Source organism: Hevea brasiliensis, chromosome 8, assembly GCF_030052815.1.
Source record: "Hevea brasiliensis isolate MT/VB/25A 57/8 chromosome 8, ASM3005281v1, whole genome shotgun sequence".
Taxonomy (NCBI): domain Eukaryota; kingdom Viridiplantae; phylum Streptophyta; class Magnoliopsida; order Malpighiales; family Euphorbiaceae; genus Hevea; species Hevea brasiliensis.
Genome location: NC_079500.1, coordinates 92,567,676 through 92,586,712, shown reverse-complemented (window position 1 = coordinate 92,586,712; position 19,037 = coordinate 92,567,676). Strand labels below are relative to the sequence as shown.

Genomic DNA, 19,037 nt, shown 5'->3' with positions numbered 1-19,037 from the left:
TAATTAATTCCTATATTTTGAAAAACACTACTATTTAATTTTTCTATTTTACTGAAACTAATTAGTTAGTTGATATATTTTGAAAAATATATTATTAGGTACAAATAAAAATTTTGCTATACGTAGACTAAATCTTAATTTATATTTTTTTTTAATTTTTAATTTTTAATTTTTAATTTTTTAGACATCATTTTTATGTTTTATCTACTTGTAAATAATTTTCCTTAATTATTTAAAAATTTTAAAAAAACTGATTAACTTTTTTATATAGACAACTTATACCACTTTTATTGACAGATAAAAATAAAGAGAGAATAAGGGGGAGAAAAATAAGGGTATAAAGGAAAAGAAACATGAAGAGAGAAATAAGAAATGATAAAAAAGAAATAAGGGGAGAGAATTAGAGTAATTTAGGTATAAAAAATAATTATGAAATCAAATAATTAATAAAGTCAAATTACAAAGACCGATTAATGTATTTTTTTTTAAATGTGGATATTAACTAACTAGTTTAATTAAAATAGAGATACTAAATAGTAGGTTGACTAATATTGATTTACGAAAAATTTAACGAAGAGATTAAATAGTTTAATAAAAATTTTTATAGGGACTAAAAAAATATATTTTTTAAAATATAGGGACTACATAATTAGTTTCGTTAAAATACAAAAATTAAATAATAATTTTTCTTATTAAAATTAGAAAATATTAAAAAATAATTTTAAATTAAATTTTATAAATTTTAATCATAAAACTATTAAAATAATAAAATAAATTTTTTAAATTATTTTTTTTAATAATATTTAAAATAATACTTTTATAAAAAAATAATTTTGACCCCAAGTTTAGTGGCGAATGAGCACTAAATAGCCTTAAAATTTAAAGTTGAGCTCAATCCATTTAAAGATGGGCCTCAAAAATTATATGGGCATGCCCGTAATTATGTTAAATCGTCAAGGATACTTTTGTACAATCGAAAGTTAAAAACTGCTGCCTGACTGCGTGTGTTTCATAGCTACATAGAACGGGTTTTTTTCTCCCTTAAACCCTAATCGGGGTTTTAGCCTGTTACTGACGGCCCCTGTAAAATCTTCAAATTCTAATTTCTGGACGTTGCCTCCTGTCTTAAAACCAAAACCCAAAAAGTAACAAATTCAGGACTAAGCAGAGGTAATCAATTTTTCTGGTATATAGTTATATGTGAATAAATTGCTTTTATAGGTTCTGTTGCAATTGACATTTATTTGATTATTTGGGGATATTGTGATATTTTCAGGAAATGGGAAAACTTGGGAAGAAAGCGAGGAAATTTGCTAAGAAGAATCTTCAGTCTGTGCTGAAAAGAAAGAGGAAGCTCAAATCTATGTTCAAAAAGAAAGTTGCTAAGAGTGAGCATTCAGTGCCATATGATCGCCTGCATTTATTTTCTTTTCTTTGTGTTGTATTTAATTTTGAAACTTGCATGTGTGATTAGCCATTTTTTGTTTGGATTTTTATTTTATTGTATTAGTGATGCTAGAACTTGGTAAACTAAAGCTAGAACTTGGGTAAACTAAAACTAAAACTCACTACAGTTATGGAGTATTTCTATCGACTGAAAAGTGTTGTGATTTGGGAGTAATTTTTTTTGTTGCTTGAGCTGTTCTGCAAGTTGGGTGCTTCTCACAAAGTAGTCTGTCAATTTAGTTATATCTTGTGTCTTAGGAAATTAGGTTTATGCCTGTACTTCTAGCAGATATAAAGTGCTTTTGATAGGATATGAATTTTTAGTGTATGTTCTTTCTGTATTTTATGTGACAGAAATACTGCTAATATCTTAGCATCTGGACTATTTTTTTTCCCTGTCTTAAGGTTATTCTATCCTTTCTTATTGCTGTAGAGGATGAGCTGCGTGAAGCTGAAGACCCAGAAGGAGACAAAACACAGCTGCATGATGGAAGGTAATTGGTGAAATTAATGCAACTGGTGCATTGTTTGACCATGAGAGGATCATCACATTTGTCGATTTTATATTATGAGTTTTACTTTGAACCCTGTTTTGTAGTAATGATATTGGTTGTATTTTCCTTTTCCTTTATGTTTTGATTTATATGGTTAAATGATTTTTGTGAGCAGTACTATGCATTACACTCAATCTGGATTACTAGGGTATCATTTTTATGTTTGCATTTTTATTTATCCTGAATAAATTCTCTAAATATCTTTTGTTTCCCCATCAGAGACCTTGAAATTGAAGATATTAAAGAAATTTCCCTTGATGCCATATTTAGTGAAGATGACTTTGATTCAGTTGGAGATGATTTAGACAGTGATGGATATCTATCAGAGGTTTTGAAATATGTTATGCCCAACAATTTTCAGTTAATTTGATTTGGTTCCTCTAGGCTTTCTAACATTGATGATATGGTTAAGTGATTAGGAGGGAAGTTGTGCAGATATGGGTGAAACTGAAAGTGCGAGTTATCTAGAAGGTCAGGACATTGTTACCATTTATACTTGTGTCTTCTATTTCTTCATCCTTCTATTAAATGCCTTTTCCCCTGTTTTCCATTTACTGATAAAGTAAACTAAAATTTTCATGCAGACAACAATAGCGAAGGAGCTTTATCAGTTCAGAACAGAGAAATCCATATAGAACTTGAGAAGAAAATTAAAAAATTGGATAGGTTGAAAGAAAAGGTGATAATCTCATTGTTATTTTCTGTGAACATTTGTTTTTGAGAATTGTATGCTTAATTAATCTTGTGTGAATGTCTTTCATATAGCAGTAAGAAGTCAGATTATTGGTTGATCCTTCAAAATTGGAGTATGGGGATTGCTATCAATTATATGAATATGATCATGGATGAGGAAATAGTATTTTATTTTTAAATCTATTTTGGCTTTATATTTTTTTCCCATTGTCTATGATATCTTTTAGCACAATAAATACTCATCAGCGGTCTATGCATTTGGTTTTCTTTGATTTACATTACATCTGTACTTCAGTTATGCTTGTAAACTTCCTCCAAAAAGTAGATTCCATCTTCTGTATTTTGATTGTCAAAATCTAGGAAATTTAATGATTGATTTAATAATATTTACTTTTTTCCCCCTCCTTTTGATATGAAACTGAATTAATTTAAAGAGCAACAAAGGGGGAAAAACAGATTTAATATATATATATATATATATATATAGAGAGAAAGAGAGAGAGAGAGAGAGAGAGAGAGAGAGAGAGAATCTGAAAAAATTTTGTGCAAATTGAAACTTCTTTGTTATTTGTTTGTTATTGAACACTTTTTTTTTCTTGAAAATTTTCAGGATCCAGAGTTTTCTAATTTTTTGGATAGCAACAAGAACCGTCTCAAGGTATCCATGGATGAAGAAAATGTAAGTTGTTACTTGTTGGTTATCCATCTTTCTTCCATAACAATTACTTCCTATTTTTCATATATAACTGTCATCTAAATTATTCTCCAAATGATTTTAAGGATGTTGAATGGTTTTACTCTATTTTATGTTGTATGTCTTAATTCTTTTTAAAAAATTCAAGAAGCAATGTTGGAATATCACTTTGAATTTCTAACGTGCTTTCTAAATTCTTCCTCTTTGAAAATGACTGGGAATAATAAATCATTAAATATTGTATTTATTGTTGTCTGTCACTGAAAATGGTTCTTATATGCAATCTGGATCATGTTTATTCTTGCTGGTTTTACCATTTAATGATTTTAACTTTCAATTTCTTACAGGAAATTTCTGATGAAGATGAGTCTAGTGATGATGGTAGAGAGCTAGTGAATGAAAATGGCACAGCAACAGAAATGAGCATGCTGTTGTATACCTCTGCAGTTGATTCATTGCGTCACTTAGTTACAGAGCAGCAAAATGTGTCTGCCTTTACAAGGCTATTAAATGGGTACAGGGCTGCATGCCACTATGGAACTGAATCATCTAATGTTCTTAAAGATGACCTAACTTTTAGCAAGATTTTGATGTTTGTGCTTCATGAGGCTGATAATATATTCCGTAAACTGCTGGGAATACAATGCTCAAATGAAAGGAAAGATGTGATTTTGGAACTCAAGGATACTGCAAAATGGAAGAAACTAAAGCCACTGATAAAGTCTTATCTGAGGAGTACCCTGTTTTTCCTGAATGAGGTGTCTGACTCTGAGATATTGGCCTTCACATTAACCCGACTCAAAGCTTCAATAATATTTTTTGCTGCTTTCCCTCATTTACTGCAAAGACTCATCAAGGTAGGTTCTTTTACAGGATAGGAGTTATGAAATCAAGATAACACTGATTTTCTGAGGATTTTTAATAATTAATACTTTAGTTCAGCGGCGGATGTAGTGCAAAAAATGGGGTATCAATTGACCCCTCTTTATTTTGAAAATATTCTTATGTGTGTGTGTGTTGTATATATATTTGTCTTCATTGATCTCTCATAAATTTAATTATTGAACTCTCTTTTTGATAAAATTTAATATTAGTTGGGACAAAAAAAAATGTGTATTCAAAAGTTTATTTACTTTTAAAATTCTATTGTAACTATTTTCAGTAATGAACTTTATCAAGACAAAATGGTATAACTGGAGAGAGATATATTTGATGACATTAATAATGATGTAATTTTTTTTATATATATAGTTTTCTGGGTATTAGATTTTGTTGAGTCCAATTAAAGATATTAATCTTATATTTTTGATATCTTTTTATAATATTTTATTATTTATTTTTCATTTGTTGACCCTGGAAAAAATTTTTCTAAATCTGCCACTGCTTGAGTTTTATCTTGCAAGTTTGAGGAACCTTAAACCTGTAATTATCTATATAAGTTGTGGTGAATGGTTATAATGTTTTATGCTAATTCCATGCTATGAGAAATCATTTTGAGACTTCACATTGAATGCAGACATCCATTCATTTGTGGGCAACAGGTGAAGGAACTCTGTCACTGCACTCTTTTCTCATAATTCGAGAGGTGGCTGCTGTATTTAACTCAGATTGCTTTGACATTTGCTTGGTTAAAGCATACAAGGCTTTTATTAGTCGCTGCAAGTTTGTGGAGCCAGTTATATTTAAGCGCATACTATTTTTGAAGAATTCTTTTGTTGAGCTATGCTCTCTAGATGTACAGAAATCATCTAATAAGGCAACAGTTTCTATCCAACAGCTTGCTAAGATATTGCAGCTGGGCCTACGGACTAAGAAGAAGGTTTTCTGCTTTGCCTTTGGTGCCCCTGTTTTGTTTGATTTAGATGTAGTATTATATTGGTGTAGAATGTGTAGCTAATTTTTATATTTCATATTTCAATTGATCAGGAATCTTATGCTTTGTGCTACTTGTATTCAGGAAGCAGTTAAGAAGATATGCAGTTGGCAGTATGCCAACTGCATTGAACTCTGGATTGCATTTATATCAGTGAACATACATGATTATGATCTTCAACCATTGCTTTATATGATCATTCAGATCATAAATGGAGTAGCTGTACTGTTCCCAGGACCAAGATACTTGCCTTTAAGAGTTAAATGTGTTCAATGGCTGAATCATCTATCCAGTTCTAGTGGTGTTTTTATCCCTGTGGCATCATTGGCATTGGATGTTTTAGAATATAAAATTGGCAAGGGGGGTAGCAAGCCAGGGAAGGACTTCAACTTTTCATCTGCCATAAAGGTTGGTAATTAGTGTTTTGTTAATTGTTACCAATACCATTTGACAAAATATGGCTTTTATGCTCTGCCTGGCCTCCTTGTGTAGCTTAAATGCCATTATCACCTCATTCGATATTATTTGTTTTGGATGTATTAAACCGAAATTCCAAACTTTTAAGTGAATTTGCTACATAATACAAACCTTTAATTTTGGTAATTTAGGCCAAATGACCAAATTGGTTGCAATTTTATTCAACTGACCAAATTGGTCAAAATTGAAATTAAAATGAGTTGGAAAAAATTGCAATCAATTTCAGAAATTGAGCGTTAATTGTGAAAATTAAAAGATTTGAATTATATTACAAATTTGTGCAAAGGTTTGGCTTTTTAGTGTAATTAGGCCTTTGTTCTTTTTTTTTTTTCCTTGTAATTTCATTTCTTTCATTGTTGACTAGTTGCAAGCCCCCTGGTGTCTCAACAGTATAACATAAAGCATATTGTATATTTGGTTGAACTAACAGTGGACATTCTTGGTACAGTTGCCAAAACATTGGCTAAAATCTGGAAACTTCCAAGAGGAATGTGTTTTTTCTGCCATTGAACTGCTGGCAGTACACTTCGCTCAGTGGAGCTATCATATATCCTTTCCTGAACTGGCAACTATTCCAGTTATTTGTTTGAGGAAATTCCATGAGATGACTACCACAGAGAGTTCCCAGCGCTTGGTAAAGCGTTTTATTGATCAGGTACCGGATTCCTTTTTTTTTTTTTTTGGATAATTGTTAAGGAAAGACACACATACTGGATAAGGAAGATACACACCTTTTGACATGGTACAGAATTCTTTTAAAGGAAATGTCATTTTATTATGATATGAATGTACATTGACAAACAATACTCTTTAGCTTTCTTCCATGTGATGGCCTTGAAATGTTTTATGTTAATGCATCGAGTATATGGGGCTGCAAATGTGTTAAGTCAAGCTTTGACCTGCTGAGGTTTGGCTTGTTTATGAAAAGAGTTTTAATGGCAAAATTATTGAACAAGCCAAGTGCAACCTTGTTCATATAAACAAACCAAAATTGAGCCAAAGTCTTTCTTAATAAATTGAAGTTACAAATTCAACTCAACTCAACTCAACTCAACTAAGCCTTTATTCCAAAAATTTGGAGTCGGCTATATGGATTCACTTTCTTCACTCTAAACGATTTTGGGTTAAATCCTCAGAAATGTGTAATGCTTCTAGGTCATGTTGTACTACTCACTTCCAAGTCAATTTAGGTCTATCCCTTTTTTTCTTTCTATCTTTTAACCTAATGTGCTCTACTTGTCTAACTGGAGCCTCCGTATGTCTACGCTTTGCATGACCAAACCACCTCAATCTCCCTTTTCTCAACTTATCCTTAATTGCCACCACTCCTACCTTTTCTCTAATACTTTCATTACAGACTTTATCTAGTCTAGTATGGCCACTCATCCACCTTAACATTCTCATCTCTGCAACTCTTATCTTAGACGCATACGACTCCTTCAATGCCCTACACTCACTACCATATAATATAGCCGATCGTATGGCGGTACGGTAAAATTTTCCTTTCAACTTATTGGGAATATTGCGATCATATAAAACTCCCGTGGCACGTCTCCACTGCAACCATCCGGCTTTAATCCTATGACTAACATCATTCTCACATCCCTATCTACTTGAAGGACTGAGTCGAGATATTTAAAGTGATTACTTTAGGATAGTATCACTCTATCCAAACTAACTTCTTTCCTATAACCAGTTTGGCCTTTACTGAATTTGCAATGCATGTATTTTGTCTTCGTTCTACTTAACTTAAAGCCCTTTGACTCTAGAGTACTTTTCCAAAGTTCTAGCTTTCTATTGACTCCTCGCGTCTCATCTATCAGAACAATATTATCCGCAAACATCATGCACCAAGGAATGCTCTCTTGTATATGTTTCGTCAATTAATCTAAAACTAGTGTAAAAAGGTAAGGGCTTATAGCTGATCCTTGGTGTAATCCAATTGAGATCGGAAAATCTCTTGTGTCCCCTCCCACTGTATGCATAATAGTAGTTGCTCTTTCATACATATCTTTCAACACTTGTATGTACTTAATAGATGCCACCTTTTGTTCTAAAATGCCACCTTTTATTCTAACACACTCTATAAGACATCTCTTGGAACACTATCATGAGCTTTCTCCAAATCAATAAAAACCATGTGTAGATCTTTCTTCACATCTCTATATTTCTCCATCAAGCTTCTAATGAGAAAGATCGCTTTCATAATTGAACGATCGGGCATGAAGCCAAATTGATTGAGAGAGATAGAAGTATCATGAAGTTATAAATGAAATTATTCAAAAAAATTTTATTATTCATTTTAAATATCTTAATATGTCTAGTAATATTTGTTCTTTTAGTAATTGCATTATAAAATTCATATACTTCAAGTATTATAATGTCTTTCTAAGTTAAAAAAAAAACAAAGTTTTGATATTTTTTTAATAAACAATTTTAATTATGTATGCATATTATGAATAGAACAAATGCATCTTAAATTCAAAATTAAATTATTTATAAAGTTATGCATGAGCTGATTTATGAGCCTATAAATGAGCAAACTCACATGCTGAGCTTTACTTGCTTAAGCCTGGCTCATTTATCAATTGAGCCTTAATTGAGCTTTTATCAAAACAGAGTTCTTAGCAGCTCACTAGTAGCTATGCTCACTTGCAACATAGTTATTAATGGTGCAAGGTGCACCAAGGCACCAAGGGTCTTGGAGCCTAGGCATAAGTTGCTAGGCGCAGGTTTGCGCTGAGTGAGGTGAGGCGCAAAAAAAAAAAAAAAAAATTAATCATAAAAATAAATTGTATTATAAGTACTACAAATCTAATTAAGATGATATATATATATATATATATATATATATATATATATATATATATATATATATAATGTATCATTTATTTCATTACTTTTTTTAATTTTATTGTACCACTATCATTGTCAATTAAATCATATTCATGGGTAAAAATTATCATTAAAATACATTATATGCATTTTATTTTTAATCAAATATAATATTAAAATGGTAATTTTAATTTTCTATTGCGTTATAATTTTAATTTTTACTATATATTTAATTTAATAATACCTTACTAAACATAACTTAAAATAATTTAAATTGAATTTTATAAATTCATTAAGAATAACTATGTATTTATTTTACTTATGTATGTAATTTAATTGACAATGATAAAGGTTATTCATTAAGAATAATTCATTAAAATTCTAACGTAAATACACAACAGTTCGTATTGATATAGATTGTTTTGGCCCATTAGATTAGAATCAGAAAATGGCACAGTTACTTTCTAAGCACGGCAGCCAGGGGGGAAAAAGAGGCGAGCATGAAGCCATAAACTCTTGTTGATCTGAGACTCTGAAAAGCATAGAAGAGAAAGGGAAATGAAAACTCAAATGGATTAGGTGGAAATGGCTTTGGTGGAGATAGAGAGGAGCAGGAAGAAAAAAAAAAAAGCACACCTAGAGTACTAGATTAGAAATTAGATAAGCTCGAGCTTAGGAGAGGATACAATCAAGTTAGATTTTTCATATCTTCTTCTTTTTCTTTTCCTTCTTCTCCTCCTTCTATTTTACTTTGCTTTCTGTGATTGCATGGGTGTGGGTGGCCTTCGTGAGGCATGCCTAGCGCCTTGGTGCACCTAGGTGTGCCTGCTGGAGGTTGTGCGCCTTTGGGTTCCTCAAGCACTATGGGCTTTGCCAAGTGTGCCTTGCGCATCGGCACGCGCCTTCGATAACAATGCTTGCAACCCTAGTTAGTTTCAAATCAAAGAAAATGATAATGTAAGTAAATTTGGCCATGTGTCCTTGAATTTAGGAGTTTATAATTGCGTGTTACTTGAATTTCAATTTGTAATATAAAACTACTCGAAATTTAATTTGGTGCACATAAAAATACCTTTACTTGCTATTGAAGGTTTACCAGTTTACATTGTTGGCATGGTACTTGTCCAAAAAAAATATTCTCTCTATTGATATGACGTTTGGCAAAGAAAAATATTTTCTTTTCTCTCTCTCTCTCCCCCTCACTCCAATATGTTTTCTCACTTCTAATCACTCTGTTTTGTGTTGCTCTCTCTCTCTCTCTCTCTCTCTCTCTCTCTGTGTGTGTGTGTGTGTGTGTGTGGTCCTCTTTCTCTCACTGAGCCAATATCTTCTTTCCTATTAAAAGAAACCCAGGTTCTACTTGCCGTCTCTATCTCAACACCGCAAGCACCTCTGAAGTCTCAACAACCAAAAGGAAAATGAATCAACCCATGATTTTACTCCCCCTTTCTATCCCTTACTCATGATTCTTTCCTTTATTTCTCAATTACAATTCAATAGACTCAAATTGACAGCTCAAATTTAACAAACCCAGAGTCAATTAGCAAACACATAAACAAATATGAATCTGTTTTGTTGGAATATCACTTTTGGGAACAAGTCCCATATTGACAGTGTACAAGAAAATTGAAGGGCATGTAAGTGTTGACAAATCCAACCAAACCAAAATTGCTTAGGCTATTTCGGTGATGGGGAGCCCAGTTTCAAGCCCAGTTCAGCTTGTAGCTTGCCTGTTTGATATTCACACTTTTATTTCCATAATTCTCAGCACATTTAACCCTCAAATTCAACAAACCACAAATTAAACCTGGAATCAAAACTGAAATTGATTCAACAAACCCAAAATCAAATTTAACAAGCCCACACTCAAAACTAAAATTGATTCAACAAACCTAAAATCAAATTTAACGAACTTAACAAAACAAGAATCAAAACTCTGAAATGCACGGTAAGCAGGGAGAGTGAAATAGAGAATTTTTGGTACTGCTACTAAGGCTTCATTTGGTTCCTTGCTCTGTTTCATCCTTCCCTTGTTTATATTTCTCCTCTCCTCTCCTTCCTGCCTACTTAACCCTCCCCATATCTAAAATCAGATACCATCAATTATAAATCATAAATATCCTATCTATTCTTTTTACCTATGCTGCTCTATTCATCTTCCTTACATGGACGACATCTCTAGGAACAGAACCTCTGCCTCTGCTCCTGCCCATTTTGCTGTGCCATCCAACCCACTCTAGCGCCAGCAACAGGTGTCCTTTCAGATCAATCGCTCCACTTTGTCCTGTTGGAATGCAACCATCCCTCCTTTGTCTCCGCTTATTACTTCACCTATTGCGATTAATTGGATGGCGGAAATGAAATTGAAGAGGACCAGCAACAGTTGTCACAGAATCAGAATTAGGGAACAGAGTTCACTGGAGGAGATTACAGTAACACTCGTTAGACATCTTCACACATTTTAGTGCAATCAGTAAAGTCTGTTTGAGAAGCTTCTTCCTTTCCACATTCAAAGGAGGAGATGATCGTCATTTTCAAGCATTTTAGTGCGATTTTCTCATTAAATCTGGGTTTAGAGAGATTTTGCAATCTTCTAGTTGATTGGGTGTTGGAATTTTATATATTAGAAGGTTCTATTGTTTTGTGGAAAAAGAAAACAAAAGAATTCGATGCAAATGGAAGAGGCAAATTGAGCAGAGAAAGAGCAGGGGAGAGAATGGAGGGAGAGGTAGGAAGAGAGAGAATGAGAATTGGAGATAAGAGAGAGAAAAAAAATATATATATTTTTTTAATTTTGATAGATGCCATGATAGCCGGTCAACTTAGAAACCTGCAATAATAAGGGTTTTATCATTAATCAAATTAAAGTTTGAGTGGTTTTATGTTACAAATTGAAATTCAAGTACCGTCCGTCCTGACACAAACTTTGGGCTCCTGGTAAATATGGTAATATGAAATCATTGCTTAGGCTCTCAGTGATAGGCATTCGTTCTCGGTCACATTTATGTGTGGTTCTTTACATGTTGCATACAAGGAATGCCAAACTATATCATCTATGAGCAAGTTTTAGTTATTTCAGCTGGATAATAACCATATGGATAAAAAGGAAGTCCTGTAACATGATTAGAATGTGTTGTAATGGGTTCTGGATCAAACAAGATCTGAATATCTTGACCTTCCTGTTCATGGAATATTGGGAAGTATTAGGCCTAGTCCAAGGAAAAGGTTGAACTGGGTTTAATTATATGGTTGGCACAAACATCTGTCCATCTCTGGCCATATTTGCCAACATTATAGGGGTCAATAGGAAACTATTAAACCCTAAATTTTACCCACTTTTGGCTTCTGTAAATCATCTATGGGAATTATGTTGTCTTATTTCTGCTCGTTTATTTTGCTCTCTAATATTTGACCATAACTTTTTGTTGGATGTGCTGTGGCGTTCTTGTGAATGTCTAAGAATTTATATAGGCAGGATTTATGCTGCTTAACCATGATATGTTTTTGATGCCTTGTTTTTCTGGTGTTATAGGTGGAGCAGAACATTGAGTTTGTGCGGAAGAGGAGAGATGAAGTTGCTTTTTCACCAAGAGATCAGCAATCTGTTGAATCATTTCTGCAGGTTTGCATCTTCTTGTAATCATGTTTTTTGTCGTTTTCTTTTTCCTGGTGTGCGTGAAGGTCAGTTGTGCTTTTCAAGGATTGTAATCAATTTGATGTTTGGTTGATGCGCAGCTTGAAAAGGGCAGTGGCAATGTTCCATTTACACAATATTACAGAAGTGTCATAGAAAAGTCTGCTTCTAGGAATCTGCTTACTAAAAAAAATACAAGGTGCAGCCTCACTTGAACTATGATTTGACTTCTAATATCCGCATTTGCTAGTTTGCAGTGTGTCTAGCATGATTATTTACATAATTTCTTATGATACTAAAACCTTTTGATGGTAAGCGTGAAGAGATGTATTAAAGCATTTTATGCACGTTGAGGGCTGAGAAGCTAGAACTGAGTGTTAACCTTCTGCTGATAATAAATAATTATTCTTGTCTTCCAATACCAGCATTGTGTTGATTGCATTGAGTGATATGCAACAAGTAAAAATATTGTAACTATGTCAATGGGATTAATATTTGTTTTCATTGATTTTCGCTGTTTAATCTGAAGGAATTTTTAACACAGAAAGTTGTACATTTTTCTTGAATATGTCTTCCTAGAACTCCAATATTGGATTTTGTTCAACAGCCTATTCATATCTCTCAGACATTTAGAATACTTCCAATACTTAGTTGAACTTGGTGCATTTGCTCCAGTTGAAACCAGTGCATAATGTGTCAACCAGCCCACAGCAGCATTCTTGTACTTGCATTATGAAAATTGTAAATTCTAATAATTTTGTATTTCAATAGATAGAATTTGTATAAATAAAAAAGGAATAACGCTGCAGTTTTTATTTTTGATAACCGAGTTAATGATGCTTTCTGCAGTTACTTGGAGCTGAAGAAATCAAAAAGAAAGAGGCAACACTCAAACAATAATGTAGATGTGACTGTGAATGGGGAAGTGGATTATGATTAAGTGGAAGTATATTTATGAGATGGAAACTGGGAAGAATGGGAGGAAATTACAGAGTAATGCTTTCCTGCCACCCTATTTGATACTTTGAAAGATTTAGAGAATCCTCTGCTTTTTCGTCTTTGGCAGGAAAGTGGGTGGGTGGTAATTTATAGTTTCTTCAAGCAAATATACCCATAGGCTTCATGAAATTCTGGTCCTGAATCAGAGATTCAATGAGCATTGTTGTTTAGATGTGTAGGGCTCTAGGTGGAACCTCTATTTGCCATGCTGTAGGGCTGAAATCAAAGTTTTGGTTTATTAATATTGATGGTCTAATTATTTGTTGAGTACTGATTCTCTTTACAAGCATTTAAGGCTTTGTATGGCAAGGAGAGGCAAAGAGAGGCAAGTAACTTATATACTCCCTACAGAGGGTGAATGAATGAAGGTAATGGTGAGTTTTACCTTTCCTGGTCAAGGGCTAGTTTAGAATCGGAATTGAATTGAAATCAGATCGAGACTGTCTTTGACTCGAATCGTAAAGGAATTGTACTAAAATTGAACCGAATGGTTTCAGTCTGAATTGTTTTTTATTTTTTTTAAATAAAAAAATAAAACTTAGATTGAATCGAAACCAGAATTAAAAACTTAGGGGTTTCATGATTTCAGTTTCAAGCCAATTTGAAATAGAATTGGCTCGGTAGCTTGGTTTATCCTTTCTTATCACTCAAATATTAATTTTACATGTAGGGATAAAGAGAAAATGTGAGAATTATAACTATTTTTATTTTTATATATTTTAAATTTATCATTTTTTAATATCTTTTCAAACATAATGATATATATTATCTCTTTTTATCTTTCTATTAATTTGTCACTTCTCATATATATATATATATATATATATATATATATATATATATATTTTTTTTTTGTATTTTTTTGCTCTTTTTCCTTTTTACCCTTTCATTACTTATTCTGTCTTCATCCCATCAAAATAGAACTTAGGGTAGACGATGCCTAATTATTTCAGCTTGTATTTTTAATGTGGTTTTAGAATTGGTGCAATTTCTTTTTTAATTTTAAAACTTGAGACATTATCAAGCGTATTCTATACATATGCACCTCTAAAATTTTTAAGAAAATTTATTGTTGAAGAGCATATGAAATTGCAATATCAATATTAAGGAATTCTTATTTAAATTGGGTTTGTCATAAATTTAAAATATAAATATATAAGATTTACTTATTTAATAGATAGATTTTACTACATGTTCTATATTTTGAGTCTATAATAAATTCGATCTAAATAAGAAAAATTCATCAATATCAGTTTTAGAAATGAAACAATTTTACCATAAACATAAAATAGTGGCATGAAATATGAGAACACATATGGGCTCGTGACGCAGAAAGCACTAACTAGGGGGCCCTGAATTGCAAAATAACAATAATAATAATAATAATAATAATAATAATAATAATAATAAACTTGTTTTATTTTGATTCTTAATCTTTTTAAACGGGTGCACGTTGTTTTCCTTCTGATTTTATATATATATATATATATATATATATATATATATATATATTTTATCACATAAGTTGATAGCGGTTGACATGAACGTGTGATTGCAAAGTGTTTGAACTTGATATCCTCATAGCCAGCAGATTTGCCTCTTTTCAGTACCTATGGCCATATTTTATGGTAAATAATCGTATGCTATAATGGCTCCTAAAAAAAGCTAAGCAAAGTAATTTTTTGGGCGTAACGATTTTATCATCATCTTACCATCCATATTGTAAGTGCTCAATGATTTTGCTCTTTCGTAAGTTAGCTGTGCATATTGTTTCAAATGATCAAATCACGCCTAGAAAACAAGATACATTATATAAAGTTATTATTACTATATAATATAAATTTATTTATTAAAAATAAATTATAACTTAAAAATATATGTTTTAAATATATTATTAATCATATATATATCTTAAATTTTAATATTTAAATATATAAAAATAAATTATTTTTTAATAAAAAATAATAATATATTATTATGGAGATCTGAAATGCAGAGGTTTTCCCCTCATTCCCACTTTATACAATATTAGAGTCGAGGAGGCAGAATAAGAGAAAATTAATCATATCCTGATAAAATAAAAAAATAAAAAAAAGAAAAAAGATCAGGTCCAAACTCAGAAATAATTATCAGTCCTTCTTAGGAGGTTTGCTTAATTTGGTACCCAACAACACGCAGTTGTTAATATTCTGATAAAAAAAAAAAAAATACAAATATCCTTATTGTGAGATTCATTCATGGTAAATTATTAAATACAATACATCCAATGCATTAAAAATTAGTATATCGATCGATCAATCGTAGAAAATCAGTTTTATCTCGAGTATGAGACCCATTCTTTGTCAATAATGGTGTATAATTTACCCATTCACGCCCTCCTTCCCCCTATGTTTGAATCGTGTTGCTGCTTTCACAAACGGCTCTATACAGTAAGCATCAAAAAATTCTAGTAGACCAGAGGACAATTTAAGCAAAACAGTCGCTACAATTTTAGCAGTTTTGCAATTTCAAGTCTGTTCATATTTACAATTCACCAATGCACAAGATTTAAAAAAAAAAAAAAAAAAAAATTAACTCTTCAATTTTGCAATTTTAAATGCACCCCATTAATTGATTTCCTTCATAGCTATAGCTACCCAAACTCTTTGTACTCCAGACTCTGGATAAGGAAGAGCACGTTCCCGCACTAGCGAGGAAAGGATTGCAATGGAGGAAAGATGCTTCAAGACCCAAGCAAATCAAAACACACAGAGAATACAATGAATAAAAAGTGTCCTTAAAGTTGCTAATAGGTATGGCAAATGGACATGCAATGCACTAAGATTCTAGCATTTGAAATAGATTTAAAAGTAAAATAAAGAGCCATAAAAAGATCTGGATGCAGCCATGCAAGAGTAGAACCTACTTTTGAAAGTTTGGTTCTCATTTTCCTAATTTGCGTGCTCGTAAACTTTAAAATCAGTGTCGATAGATGGTTCTTAATGAGGGAGCCAAGGAAGACCATTGCTGAGGCCATTGCTAACAAGAAATTTGATGCAGGCCAAACAGCAAAGAACACACCCCTGGTGTGTTCCAGCAGTCCAGAATACACCCAGAGTGTGTTCCACAGGGCACAACGGAGTCAGAAACTCTCCAACTGAACCCCACAAGTTCTATTTCTAAGCTCTTATATCTGTACCTCCTTCAAGTCCTAATGAAATCAAAATCTGCTTAAGTTTCTTTGGTGATCGGAAGACGCAAGTAAAGCTAATTGTCTCAAGTTGCATGGCCGTTGGGATTACTAGAGATGGCAGTGGGAGGGAAACAACAAAAGTGACTCCTCTAAAGTTGTTCAATGCTTGGTTTTCTAGTGCAAGAAAATATCCATCCAAACTTAACCTAGGCAAAGACGACATTTAAGGTTGATTGACTATTTTGGATGATACATATATCATTCCTTTTAAAAAATTTCGATATGTAAAAAAGAAAAGCATGAGTAGGCTTAGGGCTTATAAGGTTTGTTTTGATTTGCAATTATATGCCTATTGATTGATTGATTGGGATTTGTATTTCTGTGAAGAAAATGGATCAACTTAACTCTACCCCTATAAGCTATAAGTTAGTTCAAGGAGATGAGATTTATCTAAGTCTTACATGTATCACAGATATTTTTTCCTTAATCAGTGGGTACAATAATATGTATATCTGATTTGTAAAAAATAAATAAAAAATAAAAATTATATACATACATATATTCATGTAAATTTGCATCTTCCTTGAGAACAAATTTTGATCATAATGCTCCCCTCTAAGGTAAACATGCTTCTCTTCATGCTTCTCATTTCCAACGCTCATGAAGAACCAATTACACTCGATTGGGATACAATTTCATTACAAAAAATTTGTCATCTCTCTCTTTGAAACTCTTCTTCTCACACACTTGGTATGCAACCCAATGAAGCCTTAACCATGGTGTTTGCATGGTAACTCTTGCATCCCAAAATGTTAAGCAAACCCCACCAATATTTCTCTCTTTGCCTACTTCTCTCAGCCAATTCTCTTCTATCATCTGATCGGGAAGTCTTCGCTGGACTCTTCATGCTCCGCCTCATCTTACCATTACTTAGCTTGCTCTGCCTTGTCTTGATGTCATTTAGCTCCATCTCCATTGGATATCTTCCCACTCCAAAAGCAAACAAGTACCATCTTGACTTCGTCGGACTCGCCAGTAATGATTCTTTTTTCATCGGAAAATCATATTTATCCATACATTTCTTGTCCGGAGACAGCTCTGGAGAAGTCTTAGAAGTTCTGTAACTCTTTTCTTGTTGCGTCTTCACCGAATAGCGTCTTGATTTGTTGAAAGAATACGATTTCCAAGGGAAGATGCTATTGTTGTTGGCTTCTTTATTAGCCTTACAGGTATTGTCCGAGTTCTGTGCCTTCCCATCTACGTTTTCCCCTTTATATGGAATTAGCTTTCCACAGAAGATGATATTATTATCTTTGGGACGATAAGCAGATGCAGAAGTGAAGTCTTCACTGAAGAATTCGAACAAATCTTGATCAATAGAGGATCTTTGATCTTCCGTAGAGAAGTCATCCGAAACAGAAGCTGCTTCGCTATTCAATGGAAGATCACAAAGAGAGAGTGCTTCATCATCTTCCTCACCAAGTTCTTGGAAGTACTCATAATTATCTCTGAATGGCTTGAGGTTCCATGCTTTTGCATCCATTGTTTGATGAGGAAAAAAACCGAAAAAAGAGAAAGATTATGAAAGGAAAGATTTGTGTTTAATTATTGTAGTTTGATGAGAGAGACAAACCAAGAAGTCACCAATAATATATATACAAGGAGCTTATTGTTTATAATTTGCTTAAGGATTTGGTTATGGAGGGTGGCTTCTAAAGGAGAAAGGGACAACACATTGGAAAATTAAAAAGAGGAAGTAGGGAGGATGATACTCCTTTTGCCTTCTAGAAGAGCACAAGGTCATTGCTTTGACAAATCACATAATGCCCTGAGTTTTGGGGCTCGGTTTGTTTCATAGAAAAATAACATGAAAAATATTTTTTGAAAAAATATATTATTATTATTATTATTATTATTATTATTATTATTATTATTATTATTTATTTAATATGATATTAAAAATTAATTAAAAAATAATTAAATTGATCATAAAAAAATTAAATAAAAAGGAAAAAGTTAAACATATCTACAAGTCTAAGTGGTCCCAAAGAAAAAGAAAATCAATGATAATTAAATAAGTATTAATTTCACGATTTTCGAATAAAAAGTCATTTTTCTAAATTTGAAAAAGTATTTTTTCATGATTGAAAAAATAATTTTTTATAATATTTTTATTTTTGTTTCCAAATAATAAAAATAAAGGAAAATATTTTTCAGAAAATAAGCAGAGTCTTAATTTTAATTTTTTTTTATCCTTAATTTAAATGGGTTGGCCTATTGCAAGTTTGTTAGGTTACATCATTTGTCTATTAATGCTTGTCTATTTTGAAGGATGAGAAGGTTGATGGGATTCTTCATGTTGCATGGGAATCATATGGGTCATCCACTTTGAAGCAATAGATTACGTGGCTGGTTACGTACTTAGACTTTTATACTGCATGTTAGACTTTTCTTTCATTTCCATTAATTAATATTGCTAGTGAGTGGCTTTAACAAGTCACTAATGACATAAGGTTCATAAGATTTTTCATGTGCAAACGTTAATATAAATATATCTTCTTCTAATATAATATCAATATGATATTTTATTTATTTATTTTTATAATTAATTCTAACTGAAATTCAAGTTCAAAATTTCACTGCTCTGAAGACAACTCTAA

At 32.1% G+C, this 19,037-nt stretch overlaps 2 protein-coding genes across 4 annotated transcripts; one reads left to right on the top strand and one right to left on the bottom strand.

Moving 5' to 3' along the window:
- Nucleotides 1-1,000: 1,000 nt before the first annotated feature.
- On the top strand, nucleotides 1,001-13,479 carry LOC110651341 (protein REBELOTE). 3 transcript variants are annotated; one of them, XM_021806641.2, is made up of 14 exons: nucleotides 1,001-1,170; nucleotides 1,277-1,388; nucleotides 1,880-1,940; nucleotides 2,220-2,328; nucleotides 2,420-2,471; nucleotides 2,585-2,679; nucleotides 3,304-3,372; nucleotides 3,735-4,244; nucleotides 4,904-5,206; nucleotides 5,345-5,668; nucleotides 6,186-6,392; nucleotides 12,105-12,194; nucleotides 12,308-12,405; nucleotides 13,056-13,479. In XM_021806641.2, the coding sequence occupies exons 2-14, from the start codon at nucleotides 1,280-1,282 to the stop codon at nucleotides 13,144-13,146; spliced, it is 2,118 nt and encodes a 705-aa protein (XP_021662333.2). In that variant the 5' UTR covers nucleotides 1,001-1,170; nucleotides 1,277-1,279; the 3' UTR covers nucleotides 13,147-13,479. The 3 variants fall into 3 exon arrangements, with proteins under 3 accessions (XP_021662333.2, XP_058007620.1, XP_021662337.2); XM_058151637.1 differs by having other exon boundaries at nucleotides 1,001-1,171; nucleotides 1,258-1,388; XM_021806645.2 differs by lacking the exons at nucleotides 1,001-1,170; nucleotides 1,277-1,388 and having other exon boundaries at nucleotides 1,925-1,940; nucleotides 2,413-2,471.
- A 3,637-nt stretch (nucleotides 13,480-17,116) lies between these two features.
- LOC131182152 (uncharacterized) lies at nucleotides 17,117-17,920 on the bottom strand. Its single transcript, XM_058150806.1, has one exon. It carries the CDS (start codon nucleotides 17,918-17,920, stop codon nucleotides 17,117-17,119), a length of 804 nt encoding a protein of 267 aa, XP_058006789.1.
- Between the last annotated feature and the right edge of the window lie 1,117 nt (nucleotides 17,921-19,037).

Excerpts from the sequence above, each read along its gene's own strand:
- LOC110651341 (XM_021806641.2), top strand. The coding sequence starts at position 1,280 with ATGGGAAAACTTGGGAAGAAAGCGAGGAAATTTGCTAAGAAGAATCTT. Across the intron at positions 2,472-2,584 it reads AAGTGCGAGTTATCTAGAAG|ACAACAATAGCGAAGGAGCT; the intron begins GTCAGGACATTG and ends ATTTTCATGCAG. Across the intron at positions 3,373-3,734 it reads TATCCATGGATGAAGAAAAT|GAAATTTCTGATGAAGATGA; the intron begins GTAAGTTGTTAC and ends AATTTCTTACAG.
- LOC131182152 (XM_058150806.1), bottom strand. The coding sequence starts at position 17,920 with ATGGATGCAAAAGCATGGAACCTCAAGCCATTCAGAGATAATTATGAG.